The sequence below is a fragment of the Nomascus leucogenys genome, chromosome 16 (genome assembly GCF_006542625.1).
Source record: "Nomascus leucogenys isolate Asia chromosome 16, Asia_NLE_v1, whole genome shotgun sequence".
Lineage (NCBI taxonomy): Eukaryota > Metazoa > Chordata > Mammalia > Primates > Hylobatidae > Nomascus > Nomascus leucogenys.
In genome coordinates, this window is record NC_044396.1 from 82,903,720 (window position 1) to 82,926,648 (window position 22,929).

At 40.1% G+C, this 22,929-nt stretch overlaps 1 protein-coding gene across 3 annotated transcripts in view; it reads right to left on the reverse strand.

Moving 5' to 3' along the window:
• Window positions 1-22,929, reverse strand: part of ADCY8 (adenylate cyclase 8) — a 271,269-nt gene that overhangs the window by 47,581 nt on the left and 200,759 nt on the right. For all 3 annotated transcript variants that reach the window (XM_003256212.3, XM_030795007.1, XM_030795008.1), the window contains one exon: window positions 12,485-12,657. In XM_003256212.3, the coding sequence (XP_003256260.1) occupies window positions 12,485-12,657 (173 nt within the window). The remainder of the gene's footprint in view (window positions 1-12,484; window positions 12,658-22,929) is intronic.

A 22,929-nucleotide genomic window follows, 5' to 3' on the forward strand; every position in this document is an offset into this window, starting at 1 on the left:
TGATCAAAGCAGGTTAATTAGCATATTCACTACCTCAAATATTTATCATTTCTTTGTGAACATTCAAAATCCTCCCTTCTAGCTATTTAAAAATATACAATAAATTATTGTCAATTATAGTCACCCTGCAGTGCTGTAGAACACTAAACATATTCCTCTTATCTAGTTGAATTTTGTATCTATTAACCAACCCCTCTCTGTAGGAAGGACTGACGTGTTATACAACACTGAAATGTTGCAGGTGTCTGTTTTCATGATTGGGTAGCAAGATCTGCATCACTTATCTTAATTCTACTTTTGTGGCACTGAATTTGGAAATGTAGCATTTGCCTTGAAAGGCTGAAGATGATGAATGGGAAGTGTGCCCAAGTTCAAGTATACTGTGCTCTATGATTTGTATTCATATTTTGTGTTGTGTAACTGAGACTGATGAGGTACACTTGGCCCAAGTGAAGTAGTTTCCATCATAAACCTGGAAAAGTTCCTGTTTTAAGGCTGGGCCTAGAGAAGATCAGTTCTGCTTCTAAAAAGTCTGATGTGTCTTTATGCAGACATTGTTTTCTGCAACAGTATGGTCACTGATGAGGCACTTGAGGATGGAAATCTTGAATCATCCTTGAAGAATGTGGCTAACCTCTTTGCTGTGTCCTGCCTATACGCCTGGTCTTTCTGTCTCTCTGCCCCATTATTGATCCTTCAACATAGTGGCCACACAGGCAGTCATCCTGAGACACTAAAGAGACTCAGCTGCCTGGACTGAAGTTATCCTGGAGGGCTACATCCCCAGGATCTTTCAGCCACAGCACTGGGCATGGCAACAAAGTTGGAGACCTCCTAGGGTTATTTTCACTTTGATGAATATTCTTGTATAAACGTGAGAGTAGAACTGGAAATGGTTCAGTGAAAAGTACATTGAACATGGTTGGAATAAAGAATTGCATTCCAGAACTGGCTTTGTCATGTACTAGTAGTTCATAGTTTCCCTATCATTAAAAGAAGACTGAATCTTCCTACTTTTGAAAAGAGGAAGATGGCACTCACATCAAAAAGTTATTAGGATGTTTAAATGAGATGATAAATTAGAAAGAGATGTGAACTATTAAGTATTGTATATGTATGAGAGAAAATTTATATATGGCTACTACCATCAGTCTTTACAATTCTGGTTATTTATGAGGACTGTGTGGACAAATGAATCTTTCCAATGTAATAAATACATGGGGATCAAACTGAAACAATTTTAGGTCAGAAAAAATCTTTTCCCCACCACATGGCTTCTAGATTTCTGCCAGTGCCAATTTTCTTTAATTCCCTCCAAATGCTTTTAGATAAGAGTTTTTCCTAGATACTATCTGTTCTAACTCATTCTCATTCATGAGAATGGTAGTAAGTTTTATGTCTCATCTGGTAGTACATTTTATGTCTGAAATGCCTTCAACATCTAACATTATTGGTATAATCGTGCAATGATTATTTTGGTAACCATGGCTTATCTACAGCCTGGAGACCTCTGAGAAGCCCCTACACATGCTGTTTAGCCTCCAGATGCCAGAAAGCAGAAACAGCAGTGTCATGAATAAAGCTGTGGGTGTGTGGGGTGGGATGGGGTGGGAGGCAGCTAGATACCAAAACAAAAGGCAGAGGTGGTATTTGTTGCTTTTGTAAGCATCTTCTTTGTAACAACAGGTGCACAGTAGATCTTAAGATATTTTGTTGAACATCACACACCAGGGCCTGTCATGGGGTGGGGCGTTGGGGGAGGGATAGCATTAGGAGAAATACCTAATGTAAATGACGAGTTAATGGGTGCAGCAAACCGACACAGCACATGTAAACATATGTAACAAACCTGCACATTGTGCACATGTACCCTAGAACTTAAAGTATAAAAAAAAGATGTTTTGTTGAATTAAAATATATGTCTTGATGTTCTGCTGGAAGCAGAGGAGTAGTATGAATACTGTTGATCTAGGAGTTAAGAAGACATTTCTTAGGTAGATAGTGAGGGTATGGAAGTCTTCATTAAGGTTTCCCTTTTAATGAAGAGCATCCCCAAATTATTTTCCTTTCTAACAAGGGCAGCCTGTAAAATCCAGCTGCAGACATAGATGCTGGCAAGTTGTGCCAATCATGTTCAAGATGGTGGCTCCATCTTCTCTTCTCTTTGTCATCCAAGTGTACAGTAAGGAGCAGACAAGATGGCACTGGTCAACTGGAAAGCCCATTTGCATAATAAGATTAGGGTGGGGCGGCCAGCTTTCCCCATGCTCTATGTAAACATCATAGCTGATGGAACCAATCTGTGAGCCTATGTAAATCAGACACCACCTCCTCAAACCTGACTATAAAATCCGGCACATCTGCTGCTGGCCAGTCTTTCCTCTTGGAAGTCCCTTCTGTCACTAAAGAGAGAGCTAGTTTCCTTTCTCTTCCTTTTTCTTTTGTCTATTAAACCCCACTCCTAAACCACTTGTGTATGTCTGTGTCCTAAATTTTCCTGGCACAAGATGACAAGCCCAGGTATCTACCCCAGACAATGTAGCTGCTTCATATTGGGGACCTCATCTGGGATACCAAGGTACAACATTCATTGAAATGGCAAATCGAGGAGTGGACTCCAACTCTGTCCTTTCATTTTGGAGCTCTCGGCCTCTATTTTAGAACTAAATAAAATCAAATCAATAACAGGCATCCATAAGCCAGTTAAAAATATGGTTAGTGTTGCTGCCACTCTTAAAGACTCAGATACGATGCTTACTGGGGAGAACATGGAGAATTCTGGTTGCTGGGCATGTTGGCTGTGTTCGAACCAGCTTCCTTTCAAGGAGGACTTAGCCTTCATGTGGGGCTGGAAGAGGTTCTGGAGCAACTGAGGATTTCCAGCTGGGGACAACCCCCGGGGTTAACCAAAGGCTTCTGAACTGACCCCAGCCTCCAACTCCCTGATGGGGTGTTGGCAAGAGGATCTCCAACTTTCCTATTGTAATTTCCTCCTTTCCTGAGACAGCCACATCTCCTATCCTCTCTGTGTATGTAATGTGGGGGAAATTTTACAAAAGTAATCTTGTTTGGCAAGATTAGGGAATGTCATAGTAACTGGGCATATAGCTCAAGGGAAGGCATACTTGTGATTTCTGAGGAACAGAGGGTCCCCCCCACCCATAGTGAGTGTCTCTCTCTGCCCTTGGTCTGGAGGGCACATGGTACTTCCAAGTCACTCTCTGCCCTTGGTCTGGAGAGCACATGGCATTTCCAGGTCTCTCTGCCCTTGGCCTGGAGAGCACATGGCATTTCCAGGTCTCTCTCTGCCCTTGGTCTGAAAAGCACGTGGCATTTCAAGGTTAACAGCGCCACCTAGTGGAATAAGGATCCTTTCCATGAGGCAGATTGTTGGTCGTTTTCTGAAACACCCTAGCTTCCCAATTCTCCCTTTTTGTGCCCCTCTACTAAAAACCAGGCTTTATGCTGCTCTGGTGAATGGGAAAATTCTGCCTTCAACAATTAGGAGTAAAATATCTTCTGAAACCAAATTTTAGTCTCGATACTGTCCCATCAGTAGGTAAATGGCCATTTGGTCCCTACATTCTTTTAAGGCACCTATTCTGCCTCCAGTTAGAATGGTACTTACTTAGTAAGGGGCTTTTAAGTTTGGAGGTTAACCAGAACCATTCTTGGTGGGTGAACACTTTAGCACAGGTGATAATGGCAGGATATAGAGCTCAGACCAGCACACTTCCTTTATAAAGGAGGGAAGTGCAACAGTTGCCCAAATGCAAATGTCACATAGTTTCTCCTGAGATCCATTTCTTTTTGGCTGGGGGAGCCAGGCAGGTCACAAAAGTCTAGGAAGTCAAAGGGAAATCACAGGCAGAGCACTAGAGTTGCATGGGTGAGCGTGACAAATCCCAATTACCTAGTTCCTCTGGTTCCATGGCCGAGGTCATGCCTGCAACCACGGGTGGCACATTCAACACGGTGCCTGGATAAGCCAGTTTATAGATCTGGGTAGACAAGCTGATCCATCAAGGGCAGGGTTTATAAAATATCTTAAGCACCGATCTTGAAAGCAGTTTAGAGAGGGTCAAAATCTTGTAGCCTCTAGCTGTGTGACTCCTAAGCCATAGTTTCTAATCTTGTGGCTAGTTTTTAGTCTGGTCCCCAGGCAAGAGGGAAGTATATCTTAGGAAGGGGCTGGTATCATCTTTGTTTTGGACTGTGAACTGTAAAATTCTTACTGGGTTTGGTAATATGTCACACCCTGACTATGAGAATAAGTTTATAAAGGAAAGAGATGTTACGTAAGAAAGGATCTTGTATGATAAATACTTGTTCTAAAGACAATAGTTGGTTGTTTAAAAGAAGGATGTTTAGGACAAGTCAGAAGGTTTAAACATGTCGTAGATGGTTTATAGAAGTCATGAAAGGAATATAAGGAAGGTAAATACTTGTCCTGAAAAGAATAGTTGGTTGTTCAAAAAGAAGGATGTTTGGGACAAGTTGGAAATTTTAAGCATGTCTTAGATGGTCTATGGTAGTCATGAAAGGATTAATAATTGCAGGAAAGATTTAGCCAAGGTTAACACTAAAGTTACTCTAGCCACCCAAATCCAATGCCACTTATCCTAAAAGGAATATTACTTCTATATTAACATTTCAGCAACATCTGGTGGAGGTAAACCAGTGTTACAACCCATTGGAATGGCTGACAGCAATCAAACTCCAAATGGTGCTGCAGACAGAACCATGCATGAACATGCCTTTCTTCCAAGGACCCTTAGATTTACCCCAGGAGGAGTCCTAGCTGCTGTTCTTCACACAATGCCCTTTTCAACAGGAAGTGGCCAGAAAGCTTTGTCATCCAACACCCCTAACAGCACTTAGGGTTACCAATCCAGAGGGAGGAATGATACAGGAGTTAAAGAGAAATTACTTAGGCAGATAGTGAGGGCATGGAAGTCTTCAGTAAGGTTTTCCTTTTAATGAAAAGCAGTCCCAAATTATTTTCCTTTCTAACAAAGGAAAGCCTGTAAAATCAAGATGCAGACATAGATGCTGACATTGTGACAATCATGTTCAACATGGTGGCTCCATCTTCCCTTCTCTTTGTCAGCCACGTGTACAGTAAGGAGCAGACAAGATGGTACCAGTCAACTGGAAAGCCCGTTTTCATAATAATATTAGGGTGGAGGGGTCAGCTTTCCCCACATGATATGATGTCATACCTGATTGAATCAATCTGTGAGCGCTATGTAAATCAGACACTGTCTCCTCAAACCTGACTATAAAATCTGATGCATCTGCCCCTGACCTTTCTTTCCTCTCAGGAGTCCCCTCTCTCTCAATAGAGAGAGAGAGCTGTTTTCCTTTCTCTTTCTTTTGCCTATTAAATCTCCACTCCTAAACCCCTCATGTGTGTCCATATCCTAAATTTTCCTGGCATGAGATGATGAACCTTGGGTATCTACCCCAGACAACATAGCTGCTTCACTGTCATTGCCTCTTCCAAACTTTAGACTAAAAAGAGGGTGGGTTTGTGAGGGAGACTCCCTCACAGCACATCACCTACAAGGTGCTGCTAGAACCAGCAAAACTGATGCTCTTATTAAGTCTACTTTGTTGCCTCCCTGAATTAAAAACATGCCCACTGATGAGTAGAAACAGGTGCCAGAACTCAATTCTAGGTTTTCTAACCTGAATTACAATGCATTAATGCATTCCAGTATTTTGCCTATGTTTTAAGAAGTCAACAAGACGTAGGTAGTGTGGAAATAGTATCTTCCGATGATCAGTTAGAATACATACGTAATAAAGACTATGAGAGGACAAAAACACTAAATGCTTTGGAACAAGCCAGAAGGCTTGGGCAAATAGAAAAAACCACATTAAATGTGAAGTATAACACAAATCCAAAAGCAAATTGTGCTTATAGACTGAGGAGCACATATTATAAGGGCAATAATGAGAAAAAATCTTAAGAGTTGTGAATGATAGTTGGCTTACTGTGAATCAATGATGTGATATGATTCCAAATGAGCTAATGCTTCTTCCAGTCACTCAATCATTTAATATTTCATTCTGCAAATATTTAATTGGACACCTTGCCAGATAACCCTAAGTGCTTACTATGTGAACATGAGTAATGGTCCTTGTCTTCAAAATTTTCTGTTTTAATGGAAGAGGAAGACATGAAAATTAATTACTTCAACACAGTGAGGCAAATGCAATAATAAACACTTATGTACACAGATTAGAAAATGAGGAATGGTCAAAGATGGTTTTGCCAAGGAAAGAGTCCTTAAATTGGGTCTAGAGAATGATAGGTTGGAATCAGTCAGGGAGATGGACATATCAGGCAGGGGGATATATGTGCAGAAGCTCATTTGAGAAAAGACATGTGATTTCCCATGGTTCAAATACAGTCTATAAATGTTGACCTGTGTAGTAAGGAGTCAGTGTGGTCCAGATGAAGGAGAGATTTAAAATCCTAAGTAAACTGGCTTGAAAATTAAACTTCTTAGAGGTAATAAGAATCTCTTAAAGGGTTTTTAGAAAGAATATGAGTTGACCACATGGCTTTGAGGAGGGGGAATTGAGAAGTGGAGTTTAAGAGATCAGTTAGAGGATATCAGTCCAGAGATGAGAGTGAGGATCTTTCCAGAATGGCAGCATTTGTGGTGTGGAGGGGTATGTCTAATACCAAACATTAGCACATATCAAATGCTTATCATATGCCAGACCTGTGCTAAGCTTCTATTATCACACCTATTTCTCTTTATAGTTCTACAGCATAGGAACTATTATTATTCCCTCCTTACTGATGAGAAAAACAGGGCTTAGAGAAGTTAAATCATTTTAAATTAATTTGATCAAGATCACATATCTGGTTGATGGAACAGCTGGGATTTCTATTCAGTTGGTTTAAGTCCTAAACTTGTACTCACAAGTATTGAGATATAGTGCTTCCCTACAAGAAATGCTGAGGAAGATGGGTCTCTAGTGACTGCTAAGATGTTAGGGGTGAGGGTGCCTCTCCTGTTTTGGGCTGGGCATCATGAACTGAATCAGAGGGTTGTTGTGGGGCAGGGAGTTTAATGAGCAGATTGAGAGATGCCAGTGTGAAGTATTCAGGGCCATCCCAATGGAGATGCAGCCAGGTTGTTGTGTCCAGGGTTTTCTGTGCTACCTTTTACATTTTGTCTGTTTTCCCCAGATATCTAATGTATAGGAACAACCAGCAAAACTATTCTTGAACTATTGTGAGCTCCTAAAATGTTGGTTAAATCCAAATAGTGTCAGTAGCCTATGACTGCCAACTCAATACTGAGTGAATATCGACCTGTAGATTTATAATACAGCTGAGATGGAAGGCTGGCTGAATTCCTTCATTTTTTATTAATTTAATTCCATTGATAGCAAAGAGTAAGGCAATAGAAGACTAGCCAATGATTGTTCTCAAGTCAGGAAAAGGCTGAAAAAACACTTGATCACCAGCAGCAATGAACTTGGAGTTACATTTACTTTCATGATCTTAGTTAATTTGACTACAAACTCCTCCTAAAGACCTCCAAACAGAATCCAGAACTAAGCTTCTCTCATAAGAAGGAGAGAGGGAATAGGAATCAACATATATTGAGTACCTGCTATGTGCCAGGCAAATAACAGCCTCACAGCAGCTCTAGGGCAATGCTATGAAATGAATTGTCTCCCCTCAAATTCATATGACTTTGCATATGCAACGGAGTCTAGATTTGAAGCCAAAGACCCAGCTTATTCCATTAATGTTATGTCTGCCTTTAATTCCATGAATTGTAGATGGTTTTACTTTTATTTTTACTCTAAAGGTGGCTTATTTTGTTCATACATCTCTTTGCCGTCTTTTGTGTTCATTTTCACATGGCCATGATATATCCATTGCCACTAACCATCTCACCTAATTTGAAAATGTTTTGAGTTTCTTTGAACCATTGGAATATAGTGGAACATTATTCAGTATGATTTAAAAGAGGTGCACACAGTACTTAAAAAGTGGACTTTGGAGTAAAAAGACCCAGGTTTGAATACAGATCTGTTATTTACTGGCCATGTGAACCTGGGTAATTGCTAACTTTTCTTAGCCTTTGTTCTTCAGAATGTTACTCTGAAGATTAAATAAAGCACATAAAATGCTTGATACACATGTAAATTAGACATTAGTATCTAAAGTTTATAAAGAACTCTTATATCCTGGCTATTGTGAATAATGCTGCAATGAACATGAGAGAGCAATCTGAAAGTATTCTTCAGTGGATAAATGGATAAAGAAAACAGAACAGTGCCCTCAGAAATAGTGCTGCATATCTACAACTATCTGATCTTTGACAAACCTGACAAAAACAAGAAATGGGGAAAGGATTCCCTATTTAATAAATGGTGCTGGGAAAACTGGCTAGCCATATGTAGAAAGCTGAAACTGGATCCCTTCCTTACACCTTATACAAAAATTAATTCAAGATGGATTAAAGACTTACATGTTAGACCTAAAACCATTAAAATCCTACAAGAAAACCTAGGCAATACCATGCAGGACATAGGCATGGGCAAGGACTTCATGTCCAAAACACCAAAAGCAATGGCAACAAAAGCCAAAATTGACAAATGGGATCTAATTAAACTAAAGAGCTTCTGCACAGCAAAAGAAACTACCATCAGAGTGAACAGGCAACCTAGAGAATGAGAGAAAATTTTTGCAATCTACCCATCTAACAAAGGGCTAATATCCAGAACCTACAATGAACTCAAACAAATTTACAGGAAAAAAACAAACAACCCCATCAACAAGTGGGTGAAGGATATGAACAGACACTTCTCAAAAGAAGACATTTATGCAGCCAAAAAACACATGAAAAAATGCTCATCATCACTGGCCATCAGAGAAATGCAAATCAAAACCACAGTGAGATACCATGTCACACCAGTTAGAATGGCCATCATTCAAAAGTCAGGAAGCAACAGGTGCTGAAGAGGATGTGGAGAAATAGGAACACTTTTACACTGTTGGTGGGACTGTAAACTAGTTCAACCATTGTGGAAGTCAGTGTGGCGATTCCTCAGGGATCTAGAACTAGAAATACCATTTGACCCAGCCATCCCATTACTGGGTATATACCCAAAGGATTATAAAACATGCTGCTATAAAGACACATGCACATGTATGTTTATTACGGCACTATTCACAATAGCAAAGACTTGGAACCAACCCAAATGTCCAACAATGATAGACTGGATTAAGAAATGTGGCACCTATACACCATGGAATACTATGCAGCCATAAAGAATGATGAGTTCATGTCCTCTGTAGGGACATGGATGAAGCTGGAAACCATCACTCTCAGCAAACTATCGCAAGGACAAAAAACCAAACACTGCATGTTCTCACTCATAGGTGGGAATTGAACAATGAGAACACTTGGACACTGGAAGGGGAATATCACACCCCGGGGCCTGTTGTGGGGTGGGGGGAGGGGGGAGGGATAGTATTAGGAGATTTACCTAATGTTAAATGATGAGTTAATGGGTGCAACACACCAACATGGCACATGGATACATATGTAACTAACCTGCACGTTGTGCACATGTACCCTAAAACTTAAAGTATAATAAAAAAACCAAACCAAAACAAAAACAAGAACAAAAAAGAAAATGTGGTATATGAACACAGTGGAATACTATTTAGCATTAAAACAGAAGGAAACCCTGCCACTTGCTACCACGTAGATGAACCTGGATGACATTATGTTAATGAAATAAGCCAGGCTAGAATCTGGATCAGGGACTTCCCAGCCTCCAGAACTGTGAGAAATAAAGTTCTGGTATTTATACTAGTCTGTGGTATTTTGGTTGTTGGCCAACTGAGCTGACTAATATAGACAGATGATATATATATTTCACTTTACCTATAAGCAAATTGAGCACAGGGTCACTACTGGTTGGCCTACTATTGTTGACAAGAGTGCATGTTATCATTTATATGTGGAGTCTAAGAATTTCGAACTCATAGAAGCAGATAGTAAAATTATGGTTACCAGAGACTTGAGGTGTGTGTGTGTGTGACATGAAATTGAGGAGATTTTAGTCAAAGGATACAAAATTTCAGTTAGGCAGGAGAAATAAATTCAAGAGATCTATTGTAAAACATGGCAACTATAGCTAATTGCAATGTATTGTATACTTGAAAATTGCTAAGAGTAGATCTTATGTGCTGTCACCACCTACAAAAAAAGCATGTGAAGTAATGCATATGTTAATTAGCTTGATGTAGCCATTCTACCACGTATACATAGATCAAAAAATCATGTTTTATACCGTAAGTATATACAATTATTTGTTGATTAAAAACAAAAATAACTCTTGCAAATTCAACAAGAAAATGATGAATAACCCAACAGAAAACTGGGTAAAGGATATGAGCTGGCAATTCACATAAAATAAAACCCAAATAGCCAACAAATAAACAAAAAGATGAGCAAGATTACACATAATCAGAGAAGCACAAGTGTAAACAGTGCAATAAAATGCACACTCAACCAAACAAATACTTTAAAAATCTAACACTGTAGGTGGGAATGAGAGCAACAGGACCAGTGCTTATAAGAGGAAAATCATGTCAGTCAGATTGGAGAGCAATTTGGCAATATTTAAAAAAGTGGAAAATGCAGATACCCTACAATCCAACGAGCGTGCTTTTATGTCTACACCCCAGAAGATATGATCAATGATGGTAATTAAAGCATTTCTTATAATAGGGAAAACTGGTAACAACCTAAATGTCTCTATTAACAGGTCAAAGGATAAACATATTTTGATGTTTGTATTATTTCATATGTACAGACAACAACTAAAATGAGGTCCATATATATCAACCTAGATGGACCTAGAAAGATAATATTACATCACAACAAAATAATAAATATTATAAATAATTTATAGATACAGACCTAGCTATATGTATATGTAAATATATGTGTGTGTTTATATGTGTGTGTGTATATATATACATATGTGTATATATGTGTGTATCTATATATTATATATATAACATGGATGGGAAGGATATATATTAAGTACATTAGAAGTTGGATTTGAGGAGACAGAGAGGAGAATAATACTAGAGAAAGGAATTTCAACATCTGAAACACATTATCCTTTTAAAAATGCGTAAGAAAATGTGACTAATTGTTAGCATTGTTTACTTCCAGGGGTTGGTTCATGGACATTCATATTATTAGTTCTGGCCATATTTTCTTAGCCTTCTTGGATTATCTTGGTCTTATTCTTTTCCTTTGACTGTTGGCCACTTATTCTGGCCTCAGCTAGTCCTGTGTGCTTCCATTACCTGAGACCAATCAGCCTGGACTGGCTCCTTCCATCACTTCTTGTGTGGGGTCTGTTTACCCCAGTAGCTGTGAAAGGGGCCAAGTGATGTCATCAGAAAGTGCATGCAAAAAGGGAACTCTTGCCAATGGGAGAGACAGGGAAGGAGCCAGCAGACATATTTTTCTGCCTTCCTCTGTCCTGAGACACATTTTCCCACCTTAGAGCCTGCCCAGAGACATTTCACATGGCTCTGCGAGTGGATTTTCCAAGGCATCAGCTGAATCTCTTCACAGCCCATGTTGCCAGCAAAATGTAGTGGTAGCTTGCATTCACCTCTCATCCTTTTCTTCCTCACTTCTCTTTTCCCTCACTTTCACTGCCTTGGGGTTTCATTAGCCTTGCCTTGGGCTGTTTTTCTCTAAGGAGTCTGGGTAAGATATTCTTTTTTGTACTTTTCTATATTTCAGCAGTAATATGTTTGTCCCTTGGTATCAGCCCTGTGGATACCAAAATCCATGCATGCTCAAGTCCCTTATATAAAATGTCATAATATTTGCATATAACCTATACATATCCCCCCATGCTTTAAATCATCCTTAGATTACTTATAAAACCTAATACAAGGTAAATGCTATGTAAATAGTTGTTAAACTATACTGTTTTTGTTTGTAATATTCTTATTTATTTATTTTTTAAAAATATTTTCAATCTGTAGTTGAATCCACAATGCTGTGGATATGGAGGACCAACTGTACGATGCAAAGGGAGAGCATGAGGGCTTAATACACAGTGGCTGCTATTATTAATATTGCTACAGCCAAATTATAAACAGATCCTACAAATGTTGAAGCCACTAAATTTGAAGAAATCATAAATTATCAGACTTGGAGGAGACCTGAGCTACTATTTACTCCAAACTTTGATTAATTCATCTGTAATTCATATAAATGATACCACTGAAAAGTCAGGATTTTTGCTTGGACTTGTAAACTACAGAATGCCTGATTTGAGATATAAGTCAATATCCAATCAGGTCTTAAGTTTCAATAATGCAGCGGGCGTCATTTTCCCAATGATTCCACTTCCCACAGGAAGTTGAGCACACTTTGGACTCACAGTGGTGGGCACTTACTCTCCACTGTGGTTGAGGTTGTCATAACGCAGAAAGAGGCCTGCGTAGACGGTCTCAGTGAGCAGGGCATAGATGGCGATCATGATCAGCAGCACTGCCAGCTTCAGGACGGAGTTCAGCCGGAGGAAAACTGCACAGGTCACCATGGCCAACACCCCCGTGAAGACAAAGTACTGGAAACAGAGAACGCAGGTGGTCAGATTCAATGGGGGCAGCAGTTCCCTCTCCTAGCCATGGATGTTGGTAGGTCTTACACACATTTGCAGAGAGTTTCCATTTGGAGGTCTCAAGGCCTCCTGAAATTCAACAGGTCCCAAATCAAACTCTTCATTTGCCAACTGCCAAGCCCTACTTCTGTGAATGGCATCACTATTCATAGCATTTCCCAAGCCAGTAACTTTGGTTTCATCTTTGTTGCCTTCTTCTTCCCCACAGAGGCCATCCTAAGTTGGTAGATTCTACTTTTTTTTTTTTGTTTGAGATGGGGTCTCATTCTGTCACCCAGGCTGGAGTGCAGCGATAGAATCTCGGCTCACTGCAACCTCCTCCTCCCAGGTTCAAGCAATTCTCCCACCTCAGCTTCCCCAATAGCTGGGATTACAGGAATATGCCACCACACCTGGCTAACTTTTCCATTTTTAGTAGAGACGGGGTTTCACCATTTTGGCCAGGCTGGTCTCGAACTCTTGACCTCAGATGATCCACCCACCTTGACCTCTGAAAGTGCCGGGATTACAGGCATGAGCCACCATGCCCGGCTGATTCTTCTTTAATAGACCTCCCCTTCAGCCAGCCTTCTTCCCCACTGTTTCTGTCTTAGTTCTTACCAACAGCTCTAGAATAGTTTTTTGGCAGCTCTGCCTGCAGTTAGTCCCCAGTCCCCACCCCACACCCATATCGTTCTCTACTCCATATTTCTAAAGCACAGATCTGATCATGTCACCTCTTAACTTGAAGTTCTTTCATAGCTCTCCACTATCTCAAATTATATTCTCCTTTCTGAATAGTAAAGCTCACAAGGCCATCATATATCTGATTTCCTTTCATTCTCTAAATCCTTCTCCCAAGTCCCAGGGCCCTGTTGCTCGACTCTCATCCATATGCTTAGGGCTTACTCTTCTGGCAAATGTCAGCTTAGGTGTTCTTTCCTCTAAGAAGCCTTCCTCAGTATCTCCAGGTACGTTTGGATCTTGCTTCATTCCTCCACAGCACCCTGCATAGACCAGCATAACACCTATCACCCTGTATTAGAAGTAACTGCTCAAATTGCAAATTTGGAATTAGCCAAGAGCTGGAATATTAGAGTAGCCCTTAGGTGTCAGTCTACCCCACCAGATTTCAGCCTTTTATGGGAAGCTCCCCAGCCTATTCCTTCCCTTAGAGAAGTATCCTAATGTATCATTCTGGATGGTGGGTTCAGACTCTGACTATTGGGAACAAAAAGAATAATAAAACTTGCATTATCAAAGGCCCACTTTGTGGCAATATTGTGATCTCTATATACATTTTCACTTGTAACATTCAAAGTAACTGGTCAAGATGGGAGTCATAATTCCTATTTTATAGGTTAAGAAACTGAGGTTCATAGAGTTTAAGTAAATTGTCCAAGATCTCTTGGCTATAAAGTGGCATCTAGGTCACTAGGATATAACCAATTCATGTGAATGGGATTCTAGTTAAAATATTGGACTTGATAATTTCTAAAATTCTTTTTGGTCTTGTTATACATGGCTGTTTGTAACAACTTGTCTTTTCTATTACATAGAGAGACAATTGGCAGGGGTGTTGGGTAAGAATTTCCAAAAATGTTTAAGTAATTACTGAAGATTGTTTACAGATTTCTAAGCCTAGCTGGCTAATTTATGCATCCTTTCAACAAATGTTGACATTGACAAGTGTGGAGAGTGTCCTGACTGTGTTCTCTCTGAGGGCAAAGGCCCCATGACTTTGTGGTACATGGGGTGGACTCATAAGTGTAAAAGGCATTTCCTTGCCATTAGGAGCCTAGGGTCTAGTGTCTCCTTTACTTCTGTATTTTCCTTTTCCAAGAAATCCAATTATTTTCTGGTCTCAAATGGGATGATAGGCTTTCTTCAGCTGTCCTTTAAGATCTTGGGGAAGATTTTTAGGTAATTCATTTTGATGCCTCTGTGTAGGAAGCTGTGTGTGAAGTGACTGGGCAATAAGAAGTTCATTCTCCAGAGCTCATTTTCTGCTCCAGGGAAACTCTAAGACCCTCCAGTTTGACAAAGGCCAAAGAAAGAGAACCAGATCTGAGGGGTCCTGTTTCATTGTTGCCTGTATCACAACAAGGGGCGGTGCATGGCTTTTTGCAAGTTATGAATCATTTATTGGACAAAAAGCCATTGAAATGATTGTGTCCTTGGAACAAAAACCTATGTGGTCACAACAGTTAATTTATAAAATGTAATAAGCATTTATTGAGTGCCTGTGACAATCAAGACATGGTGCTAGGCACTGGAAATTCAAAGGAGAGTAAGAGATGGCCCAGGCCTAAAGGAAGTCGTGGTCTAAAATGTAAAGCAGGCATAAAAACATAAACAATAATCATGGTGGAAAGTGCTTTGCCAGCAATGTGACCAAATGCAATGTGGGTACAGAGGAAGGACAAAGCGTTGTGCATTCTGCAGGCACATCTGAAGAAGGCTGTACAGGGGACATGAGTTTGAACTGGACCTTGAAGGACAGAGAGGATTTCACACAGTAGAAAATGGAAAGGGACGGGCATTTTAGGAAGACAGAATAGACTGAATGCAAAAGTGTAAAGGAACAAGGTGTCAGGAGGATTAATTCCTTAGGTCATATTAGAGAATCACACAACTACTCATAAAGAGAACTAGTAACACAAGCAGAAGAAAAGATTTGAATGTGTTGCCCTCCTCCTTTCTCTAACAAGGCTGCTGAAGGTATAATAGGCAAATATAATTGTAAATTTGCACAATGTGTTGATGGGTCTTTCTCCATTTGTTGCCTCAATCAATTGTGGCAGCATGCTCCTGCCTTCTTTACCCCCATCCCCCATTCCATCGAAAGGAATCACCCACTGCCTTGCATGGTTTGGTAACTTTTTACTTTAAAGTATAAAGGTGAACCTTTTGGAGGTGATACAAACTATGGGACATCAAACAGAATGAGGCCCCTGGACAACATCAGAGGAATCTCCTCTGTGCTTTTTATACCTTGAGTGAATAATGGGGGTGGGACCAGGAAATGGGAGAACAACAGGAAGCTACAGAAGTATTATGGCTTTGTGAAAGCTTTGTGAAAACATTTCTCTTTTGCTGGGTCTGGACCCATAAATTGCATGTGTTCTGTAACTTGGGAAGAAACTGGGCTCAATGCAATTACTTAGTTTCTGTCAAAAAACAAGCAATTTTTGTGTTATATTACTCCAGGAACTTAGAAGGCCCACAGCTCCTAAAGTGTCCCCTAAATGGATCCTGGGTGTAAGTGGCTCATAGGTATAGTAGGACAGAGTTAAGGGGCAAAACCACGCTGTAAAAAGTCCTCTTGTATGGAAATCTGTGCTTTATTCTGCAGTCCATAAGGAACCACGGATGAGTTTCTTGCTTGTAATGGATTCATTAGGTCAGTGCCTAAGAAATAAATTGTGGTAGGGCAGAATATACGATATATCAGGATTAACGGAGAAAAGCTGAGGATTTAAAAACAAGATCTTGGCAGATCTACCCAATAAACTTAGCAAGATATAAAAATTGGACAACATTGTCTAGTTTTATGGGGAGGTAAGAAAGAGAGAGGAGTCAGAGTTAGCACTAAGATTTCCACTTTGTATTAATTTATTAAGTAGGAAAAAACTTAAAGTATGAGGAAAAGGCAGTGAGTTCTTTTTTAGGCCTATCAAGCTTTAGGTATAGAAGGGGTGATTCAGGAAGGATGTTCAGTGACCAATGACATAAATGAGGCTGAGGTTCAGAAGGCAGATGGGGTCTGGAGACACACATTTAGCATCATTCAGCTGAACTTACAGGTGCGGAAGAAACCACTCAAGCAGAATGCAAGTAAAGACAGAAGATACAGAGACTAACATTGAGAGCCTACCATGTTTGAAGGACTGTGGAAGAAGAGAAATAAGAATATTGATTTGGCATTGTTGGGGATGTGAGGAGGAGAACTAGAAGACAGTAGTGAAGAAACATGTGCCTGAAGAATAAAGAGCTCTATATACAAGAGTTTTCAGAGGAGCATTTAAATAACAAAGAGTGTTCAAAATAATTTTAAACTGGAAAGCAGGGTGTAAAATTGTATATATACTATGATTACAAGAATGCAAAATATGTCTACACAGACATGACATGGCTTTTGAGTGGATTATTTCCTTTTGTAATGTCCTTTAGTTTTATTTTAATGTGCAACATCAAATGAAACAGGTTGAATACAGTGTTTCGGGGTAAATCCCTGTACTCCAGAGAACTCTGCCTCCCATATAGTAATGGGGTTCTCTGTTTTTTCCTAGACCTTTTAATGATAAAAAATAATAATGCCAAGATTTGCATGAGAAATGTTAGGTAGTGAGCAAAGTTCCTGGCAATCTCTGATACAGGAGGCAGACAAGCTATGCATTGTAAGTGTATCACCTTTGCCTTGGGAAAGGATATAATGACACCTCAGTTTTTACCATTAAAAAAAATTGGTTAGGAAAAAGAAGTCAAAGGCATTTCAGTAGGTAAAATAAAATGTAGACAGGAGAAGACAAAGAACCCCTATAGACGTGGAGGTGTGAAAGAGACCAGATTCATCTTACATTAGATGAACTCCAGGTAAGATTGGTAGGAGGGACCAGCTGGGTTGGGGATGTCTGTAAATCAGCAATTAAGTTGGTGGAAAGTAGATGTAATAATTAAACCTGAATATTTATTGGGCACATATTCTGTGAATGACTTTATGTGTTTCATCTCATTTAATTCCTTAAATGACCCAAGGACAGGTATTATTCTTGGGTCCACTTTACGGAAGAGAGGAAGTATAGATAACACTTTTCTTCTGAATATACAAGGTTTTCTTCTCTCAGATATTCTGGCTTGGGAAATCAATTTCTTCAATGTCTGTACTGAAAAAATTGGAATCTCATGATATGACAAGGTGTTAAGGGCAGCAACAACTTAACCTGTTTCCATGAAACAAACAGTTTACAAACTAAATAATGCATTTTCCCAAAATTGTTGACTGAGAACCCACTATGCACCAAAAACTGTGGCAGGCTGGAAGGACATTGTCAATGCACCATAAATTGCCTTGGCACTATATGCACAATTTACTCTCAGAAGAGGAGGAAGAAGAATTATTTTACACAATGATAACTGACGAGGGAATTGAGCATCTACCCACACAAGTCAGACAAACTGGACTCCCTGGAGCTATCTGGTTGCTGCCAAAATCCCATAACATCATGAACTCATGGGACAAGAAGAAAAGAAATCAAGCAGACAATTTTCAAAAGTCACTATAGTTTAAAGAAATCTTCTGGACTTATTGCTTTACACAAAATCTGATTCTTAGCAATTGTAGCTCTTGGCATAAGCAACACAGTGAAGTGTGTCCAGGCAAATGACAGAAGCTGCTCTGCTTCTTCTGAGACCAGCCTAGACCCTCCAGAAAGTCAAGCAAGGAGGGTATCATAAACCTGGGGACCACAGCAGGGTGCTGGGAAGATGGCTGGTCTGACTCTCCAGGGTGTTCACTGGGTTGTGTTAATTAGGGGAAAAGAAAATTTTATATGTGGTTGGTGCTCTAGTACACTCCTAACGGTCCTTTGGTTCATTCAAGATGCTGGTTTTCCATGGTTGTATTTTTGAAAAATCTTCCGTTATTCATATCATTGTCTTTTACTATGCAATATGTTCCCCCCACCCATTTTATGATTTTGTCTTTATTATGGCTTGAGTAATTTGATTATGATGTGCATTTGTGTGCCTGTGTGTGTGTTTATATTGAGGTTTTGGACCTGTGGATGTATGGTTTTCATCAAACGTGGAAAAATTCATGCCACTATTTCTTTAAATAGCTTTTCAATCTCCTCGTCTTTCTTTTAGGTTAGGAGCTAGGACTCCAATTATACGTATAGTATGCTGCTTGAAGTTGTCCCCAGTACTGCTTTTATTTTTTTTAAATTTTTGTGTTTCATTTTGGATACTTTATATTGCTACGTTATCAGTTTCACTTTTTTTCTTCTGCACTATCTAATATTTGTCTATCCTGAATACAGTTTTAATAATTATTTGCCTGGCTGGGTGCAGTGGCTCATGCCTACAATCCCAACACTTTGGGAGGCCCAGGCAGGTGGGTCACTTGTGGCCAGGAGTTTGAGACCAGACTGGCCAACATGGCAAAACCCCATCTCTACTGAAAATAATAAAAAACTTAGCTTGGTGTGTTGGTGCATGCCTGTAGTCCCAGCTACTTGGGAAGCTGAGGCACAAGAATTGCTTGAACCTGGGAAGTGGAGGTTGTAGTGAGCTAAGATTGCACCACTGCATTCCAGCCTGAGCAACAGAGTGAGACTCTGTCTCAAAAAAAAAAAAAAAAAAAAAAAAAGCTAATTCAAATATACACAGTCAAATCTGAGTTGGTCTTCTCTGGTTGATTTTTTTCCCTCATTATCAGTCATATTTTCCTCCTCCTTTTGATTCCGGTCATCTTTGATTAGGTGCCAGACATGGTATATTTACCTTGTTAAATCCTAGATATTTTTGTATTCCTATACATATTCTTGAAATTTATTCTAGGACACATATTAAATTATTTTAAAAGGTTTGATCTCTTTGGATCTCACTTTTAAGATTTTAAAGGAAGAATCAGAGCAGCATATAATGTAGAAACAATTATTTTACTCTACTGAAGCAAGACTTTTCTGAATACTCTAACCTAGTACCCCATGAATCTTTCTCAGTCTGACTGGTGGGAACAAAAATTATTCTAAGCTCTGTGTGAGTTCCAAGTACTGATCCTTCCAGATGGTTCTTTTCCCATGTCAATTTCCTCACATGCATGCACTGATTGAACCCTTTTCAGATCTCTAGGTTTTTCTCTCTATGCAACTCTCTAGAGTAGTGTGTTCTGTAGACTCTAGCCAGCTTGGTCTCCCAGGACTCTCAGCTTAGTATTCTCAAATCAGGGAGTCCACCTTGGTTTCCTCTTCCTGAGCCATAGTTTAAAAATTCTCTTAAAGCAATAATAAAGCTCAGGCAATCACTTGCTTCCTGTCTTTCAGGATTATTGTCCTTTACTGACTGATGCCTAGTGCCTTGAAAACTATTGTTTCATATATTTTGTTTGTTTTTAGTTATTTCAGATGGAAAGGTAAATCTTGTTCCTGTTAGTCTATTGGAAGAATGCTTCCTTTCTCTTTAAATATTTTAAAACACAGATTGTGGGCCCTGTCCCGTGCTAGGCCCTTTAGTCAATCTTGAATAGTTATACAATATTATCTTCACTCCTTACATCAATAAATTTGACAGGATGGAAAGGATGTCCTAGATAAATAAATCAACTGTAGGAAGGATGGAGTGTGAATGCTAAGATGACACCATAAGGGTATGCAAAGTGGCAGGAAGGAGAGTGACCTGAAGGAGTTGGGCCTGCCGAACCACATGGAAAAAGGGAGGCTTGAAGGCTGGGTAGGACCTGAATAAATGGAGAAGAAAGGGAAGGAAATGCCAGCATACCAAGACACAGATGATCACATCTCTATGGAAAAATGGGCTCTTCAGGACCCTTTAAAACCATAGCAAGCTCTGACTGCTCTTGCAGATACAGTGAACTATTTATTCAGATGTGCCAGAGCATATAATAAAGGGGCCTAATTCTAAAGTGAGGGTCTTCCCAGCGAATTGCCTGAGAACCACATCCAGGTGTTTGAGATAATGACACTCTGGGTTTGTGCATGTGATTTGCATTCATTTCACAAATCTGTGCCTTTCTTTCTCCTTGACTACTCTCCAACCATGACTGGAATATAGCTTTCTTCACTTTCATTCCCGGCGTCTTCACTCTTTTTTAGCATCTGACAAGTTTCGAATTTAGGACTAAATTATACTTTATATCATACATTGTAAAAGCCTCATTTTTTATATTACATCATCCAATTTGATAACATGTTTTTGGACTGGATATTATTTCTCATAGGGTGAGGCAGAAATGTCAGGTATACATTTGAAGAAACTGAGGCTCACAAAGATGAAGCGATTTGCTTGGGGACACATACTTGTGAGTATGTGAGTGCTGGAGAGTTGGATTAAGTCTTTCAGAAGGTCTGAATATCTAATCCATTTTAGTTTGGCAATGCCTAGTCAGTGAAGCATGTGTGCGCACATACACATGCACACATATATGCACACACATATACATACATGTATCAGAATGGCAAATGGTGGGTCAGATCAGGTGGTTGTTGCAGCTGGTGAATTTGGCCTGTGGCTGTAGTTTGCTGACCTCATGAACAAGATGACCCTTTCATTGTGGAGAAAATGGTAACATCAATCCATATGCATTTTATCTCACTTTTAAACATTTCTGTTGTTGTTTCATAACATACACTGGTATATTACACACAGTGGTTCGGGTATGTACAGGTGTTTGTTTGATGATAACATACACTGGCATTACATGCTTAAAGCCCTTTTGTTGAAAATAATAAATAAATCACAGCAGACATTTAATGAGCAGACACTTTGTGCCAGGTGTGGCTTCTAAACACTGTATGTGGATTAATTCACTTAATTCTTGTAATCAACCAATAAGGAAGGCCCTACTTTTATCCCCATTTTACAGATAAGGAAACTGAGAAACTGAAACAAAGCTGTGTGATCAAAAATCTTACCCACCACTTTCTTAGGATTTGGCTAATCTCTGAGTGCTGTGGTCTTGTGTTTGAGGGTTCAGGTGTTGGGTCAAGGGTATACAATATTAATTCAAAGTGATGTGTGGGCACAGATAAATAGCTGCTTCATGTCACATGCCATATGAGGAGCTAAATATTTGCTAACCCATCTAGGCAGGCACCATGAGAACATATTGTTTAACTCCACAGTAGCCATGTAAAGAAGGTATTAATTTTCTCATTTTACAGATGAGGAAACTGAGGTTCAGAGAGGGTAAGAACTGATTCAAGGTTCCACTTCTAGCAAGTGAGGGGGCTTGATTGGAAATGAAAACCAGCTTTTGTCTAGCTCTGACTATCCAATTCTGGGCCACTTACACTCTCCAAAAGTTGAGACATTCCCTAAGCCCCTCAAACCAAGAATTTCTCAGGGAGCCATTGTCCCACAGAGTACACTAAGCTGGAGCTCCACTCATTCCTAGGTGGAAGGAAGTCCCAGGGCACATGGTCTGGCCCATGCAGCCCCTAAATGGGACCTAGTCCCATCCTTTTCTGCACATCCATTAGTAGAGTCTACTTTCTCCTCTAGGGACTAGGCAAGATAAAGAATAAGGTAGATATGGTTCAAATTATAGTATCAAGGCTTGATAATTGAATTAAAAAGAGAAGGAAGGAAGGCTAGAAAGAAGAAGGGAGGGAAAAAAGTGAGGAAGAAATAAGACCAGGCAGGTGTGGCCCTAAGCAGCACTGAGCAAGCTGCTTTCTGAGCTCTAGTTTTATTATCTATAATACAGAGACAGTAATAGCCTCTACCCCAGACATCGAAGGATCTGATGATGTTATGCATATCAAGCAGGTGCTCTGTGCAAATGGATGGAGGGAGAGGAGGCTTGGTCTCCTTGTTGGAATGTGTCTGGGACCAATTCTTAGGCCTAGAAGAGACTACAGGGAGCCTTTTCTCCATTCATATGTTGGAGGGCCTTCTGAGTGTGGCAGCCTCTTACAGAACAAGAATCTACACAGAGTCCTAAGTATGGGGTTGGCTGGGGTCTGCTGGGACATCTTAGCTGTTCTACTTTATGACCCAGAATGTCTACCCTAGTATGTAAAGTTCTGGGTTGTGAATAACAGACCCCATAGGCTGACCCCGAGGCCCAGAAACAGACCACTGGCTCTGTGGTAAACATAGAGTAAGACACACATATTATGATCATAGGTGGCTTGTTGGGATACCTACAGAACACATGGTGCTTCTGGCACTCTTTCTACCAGTTAAGCTTAGTTCTAATTTTCTGCCTTTGTAATTCCCTTCCTCCCTCTCTTCCTTCTTCCCTCCCTCCCTCCCTCCCTCCCTCCCTCCTTCCTTCCTTCCTTCCCCTTCTTCCCCTCCCTCCTTCCCTCCCTCCTTCCCTTCCTCCTTCCCTTCCTTCCTCCCTTCCTTGTCCTTCCTCTTCCTTCCTTCCTTCCCCTTCCTTCCTTCCATCCTTCCTTCCCCTTCTTTCCTTCCATCCTTCCTTCCTTCTCCTTCCTTCCTTCTCCTTCCTTCCTTCCTTCCCTCCTTCCTTCCCCTTCCTTCCTTCCCTCC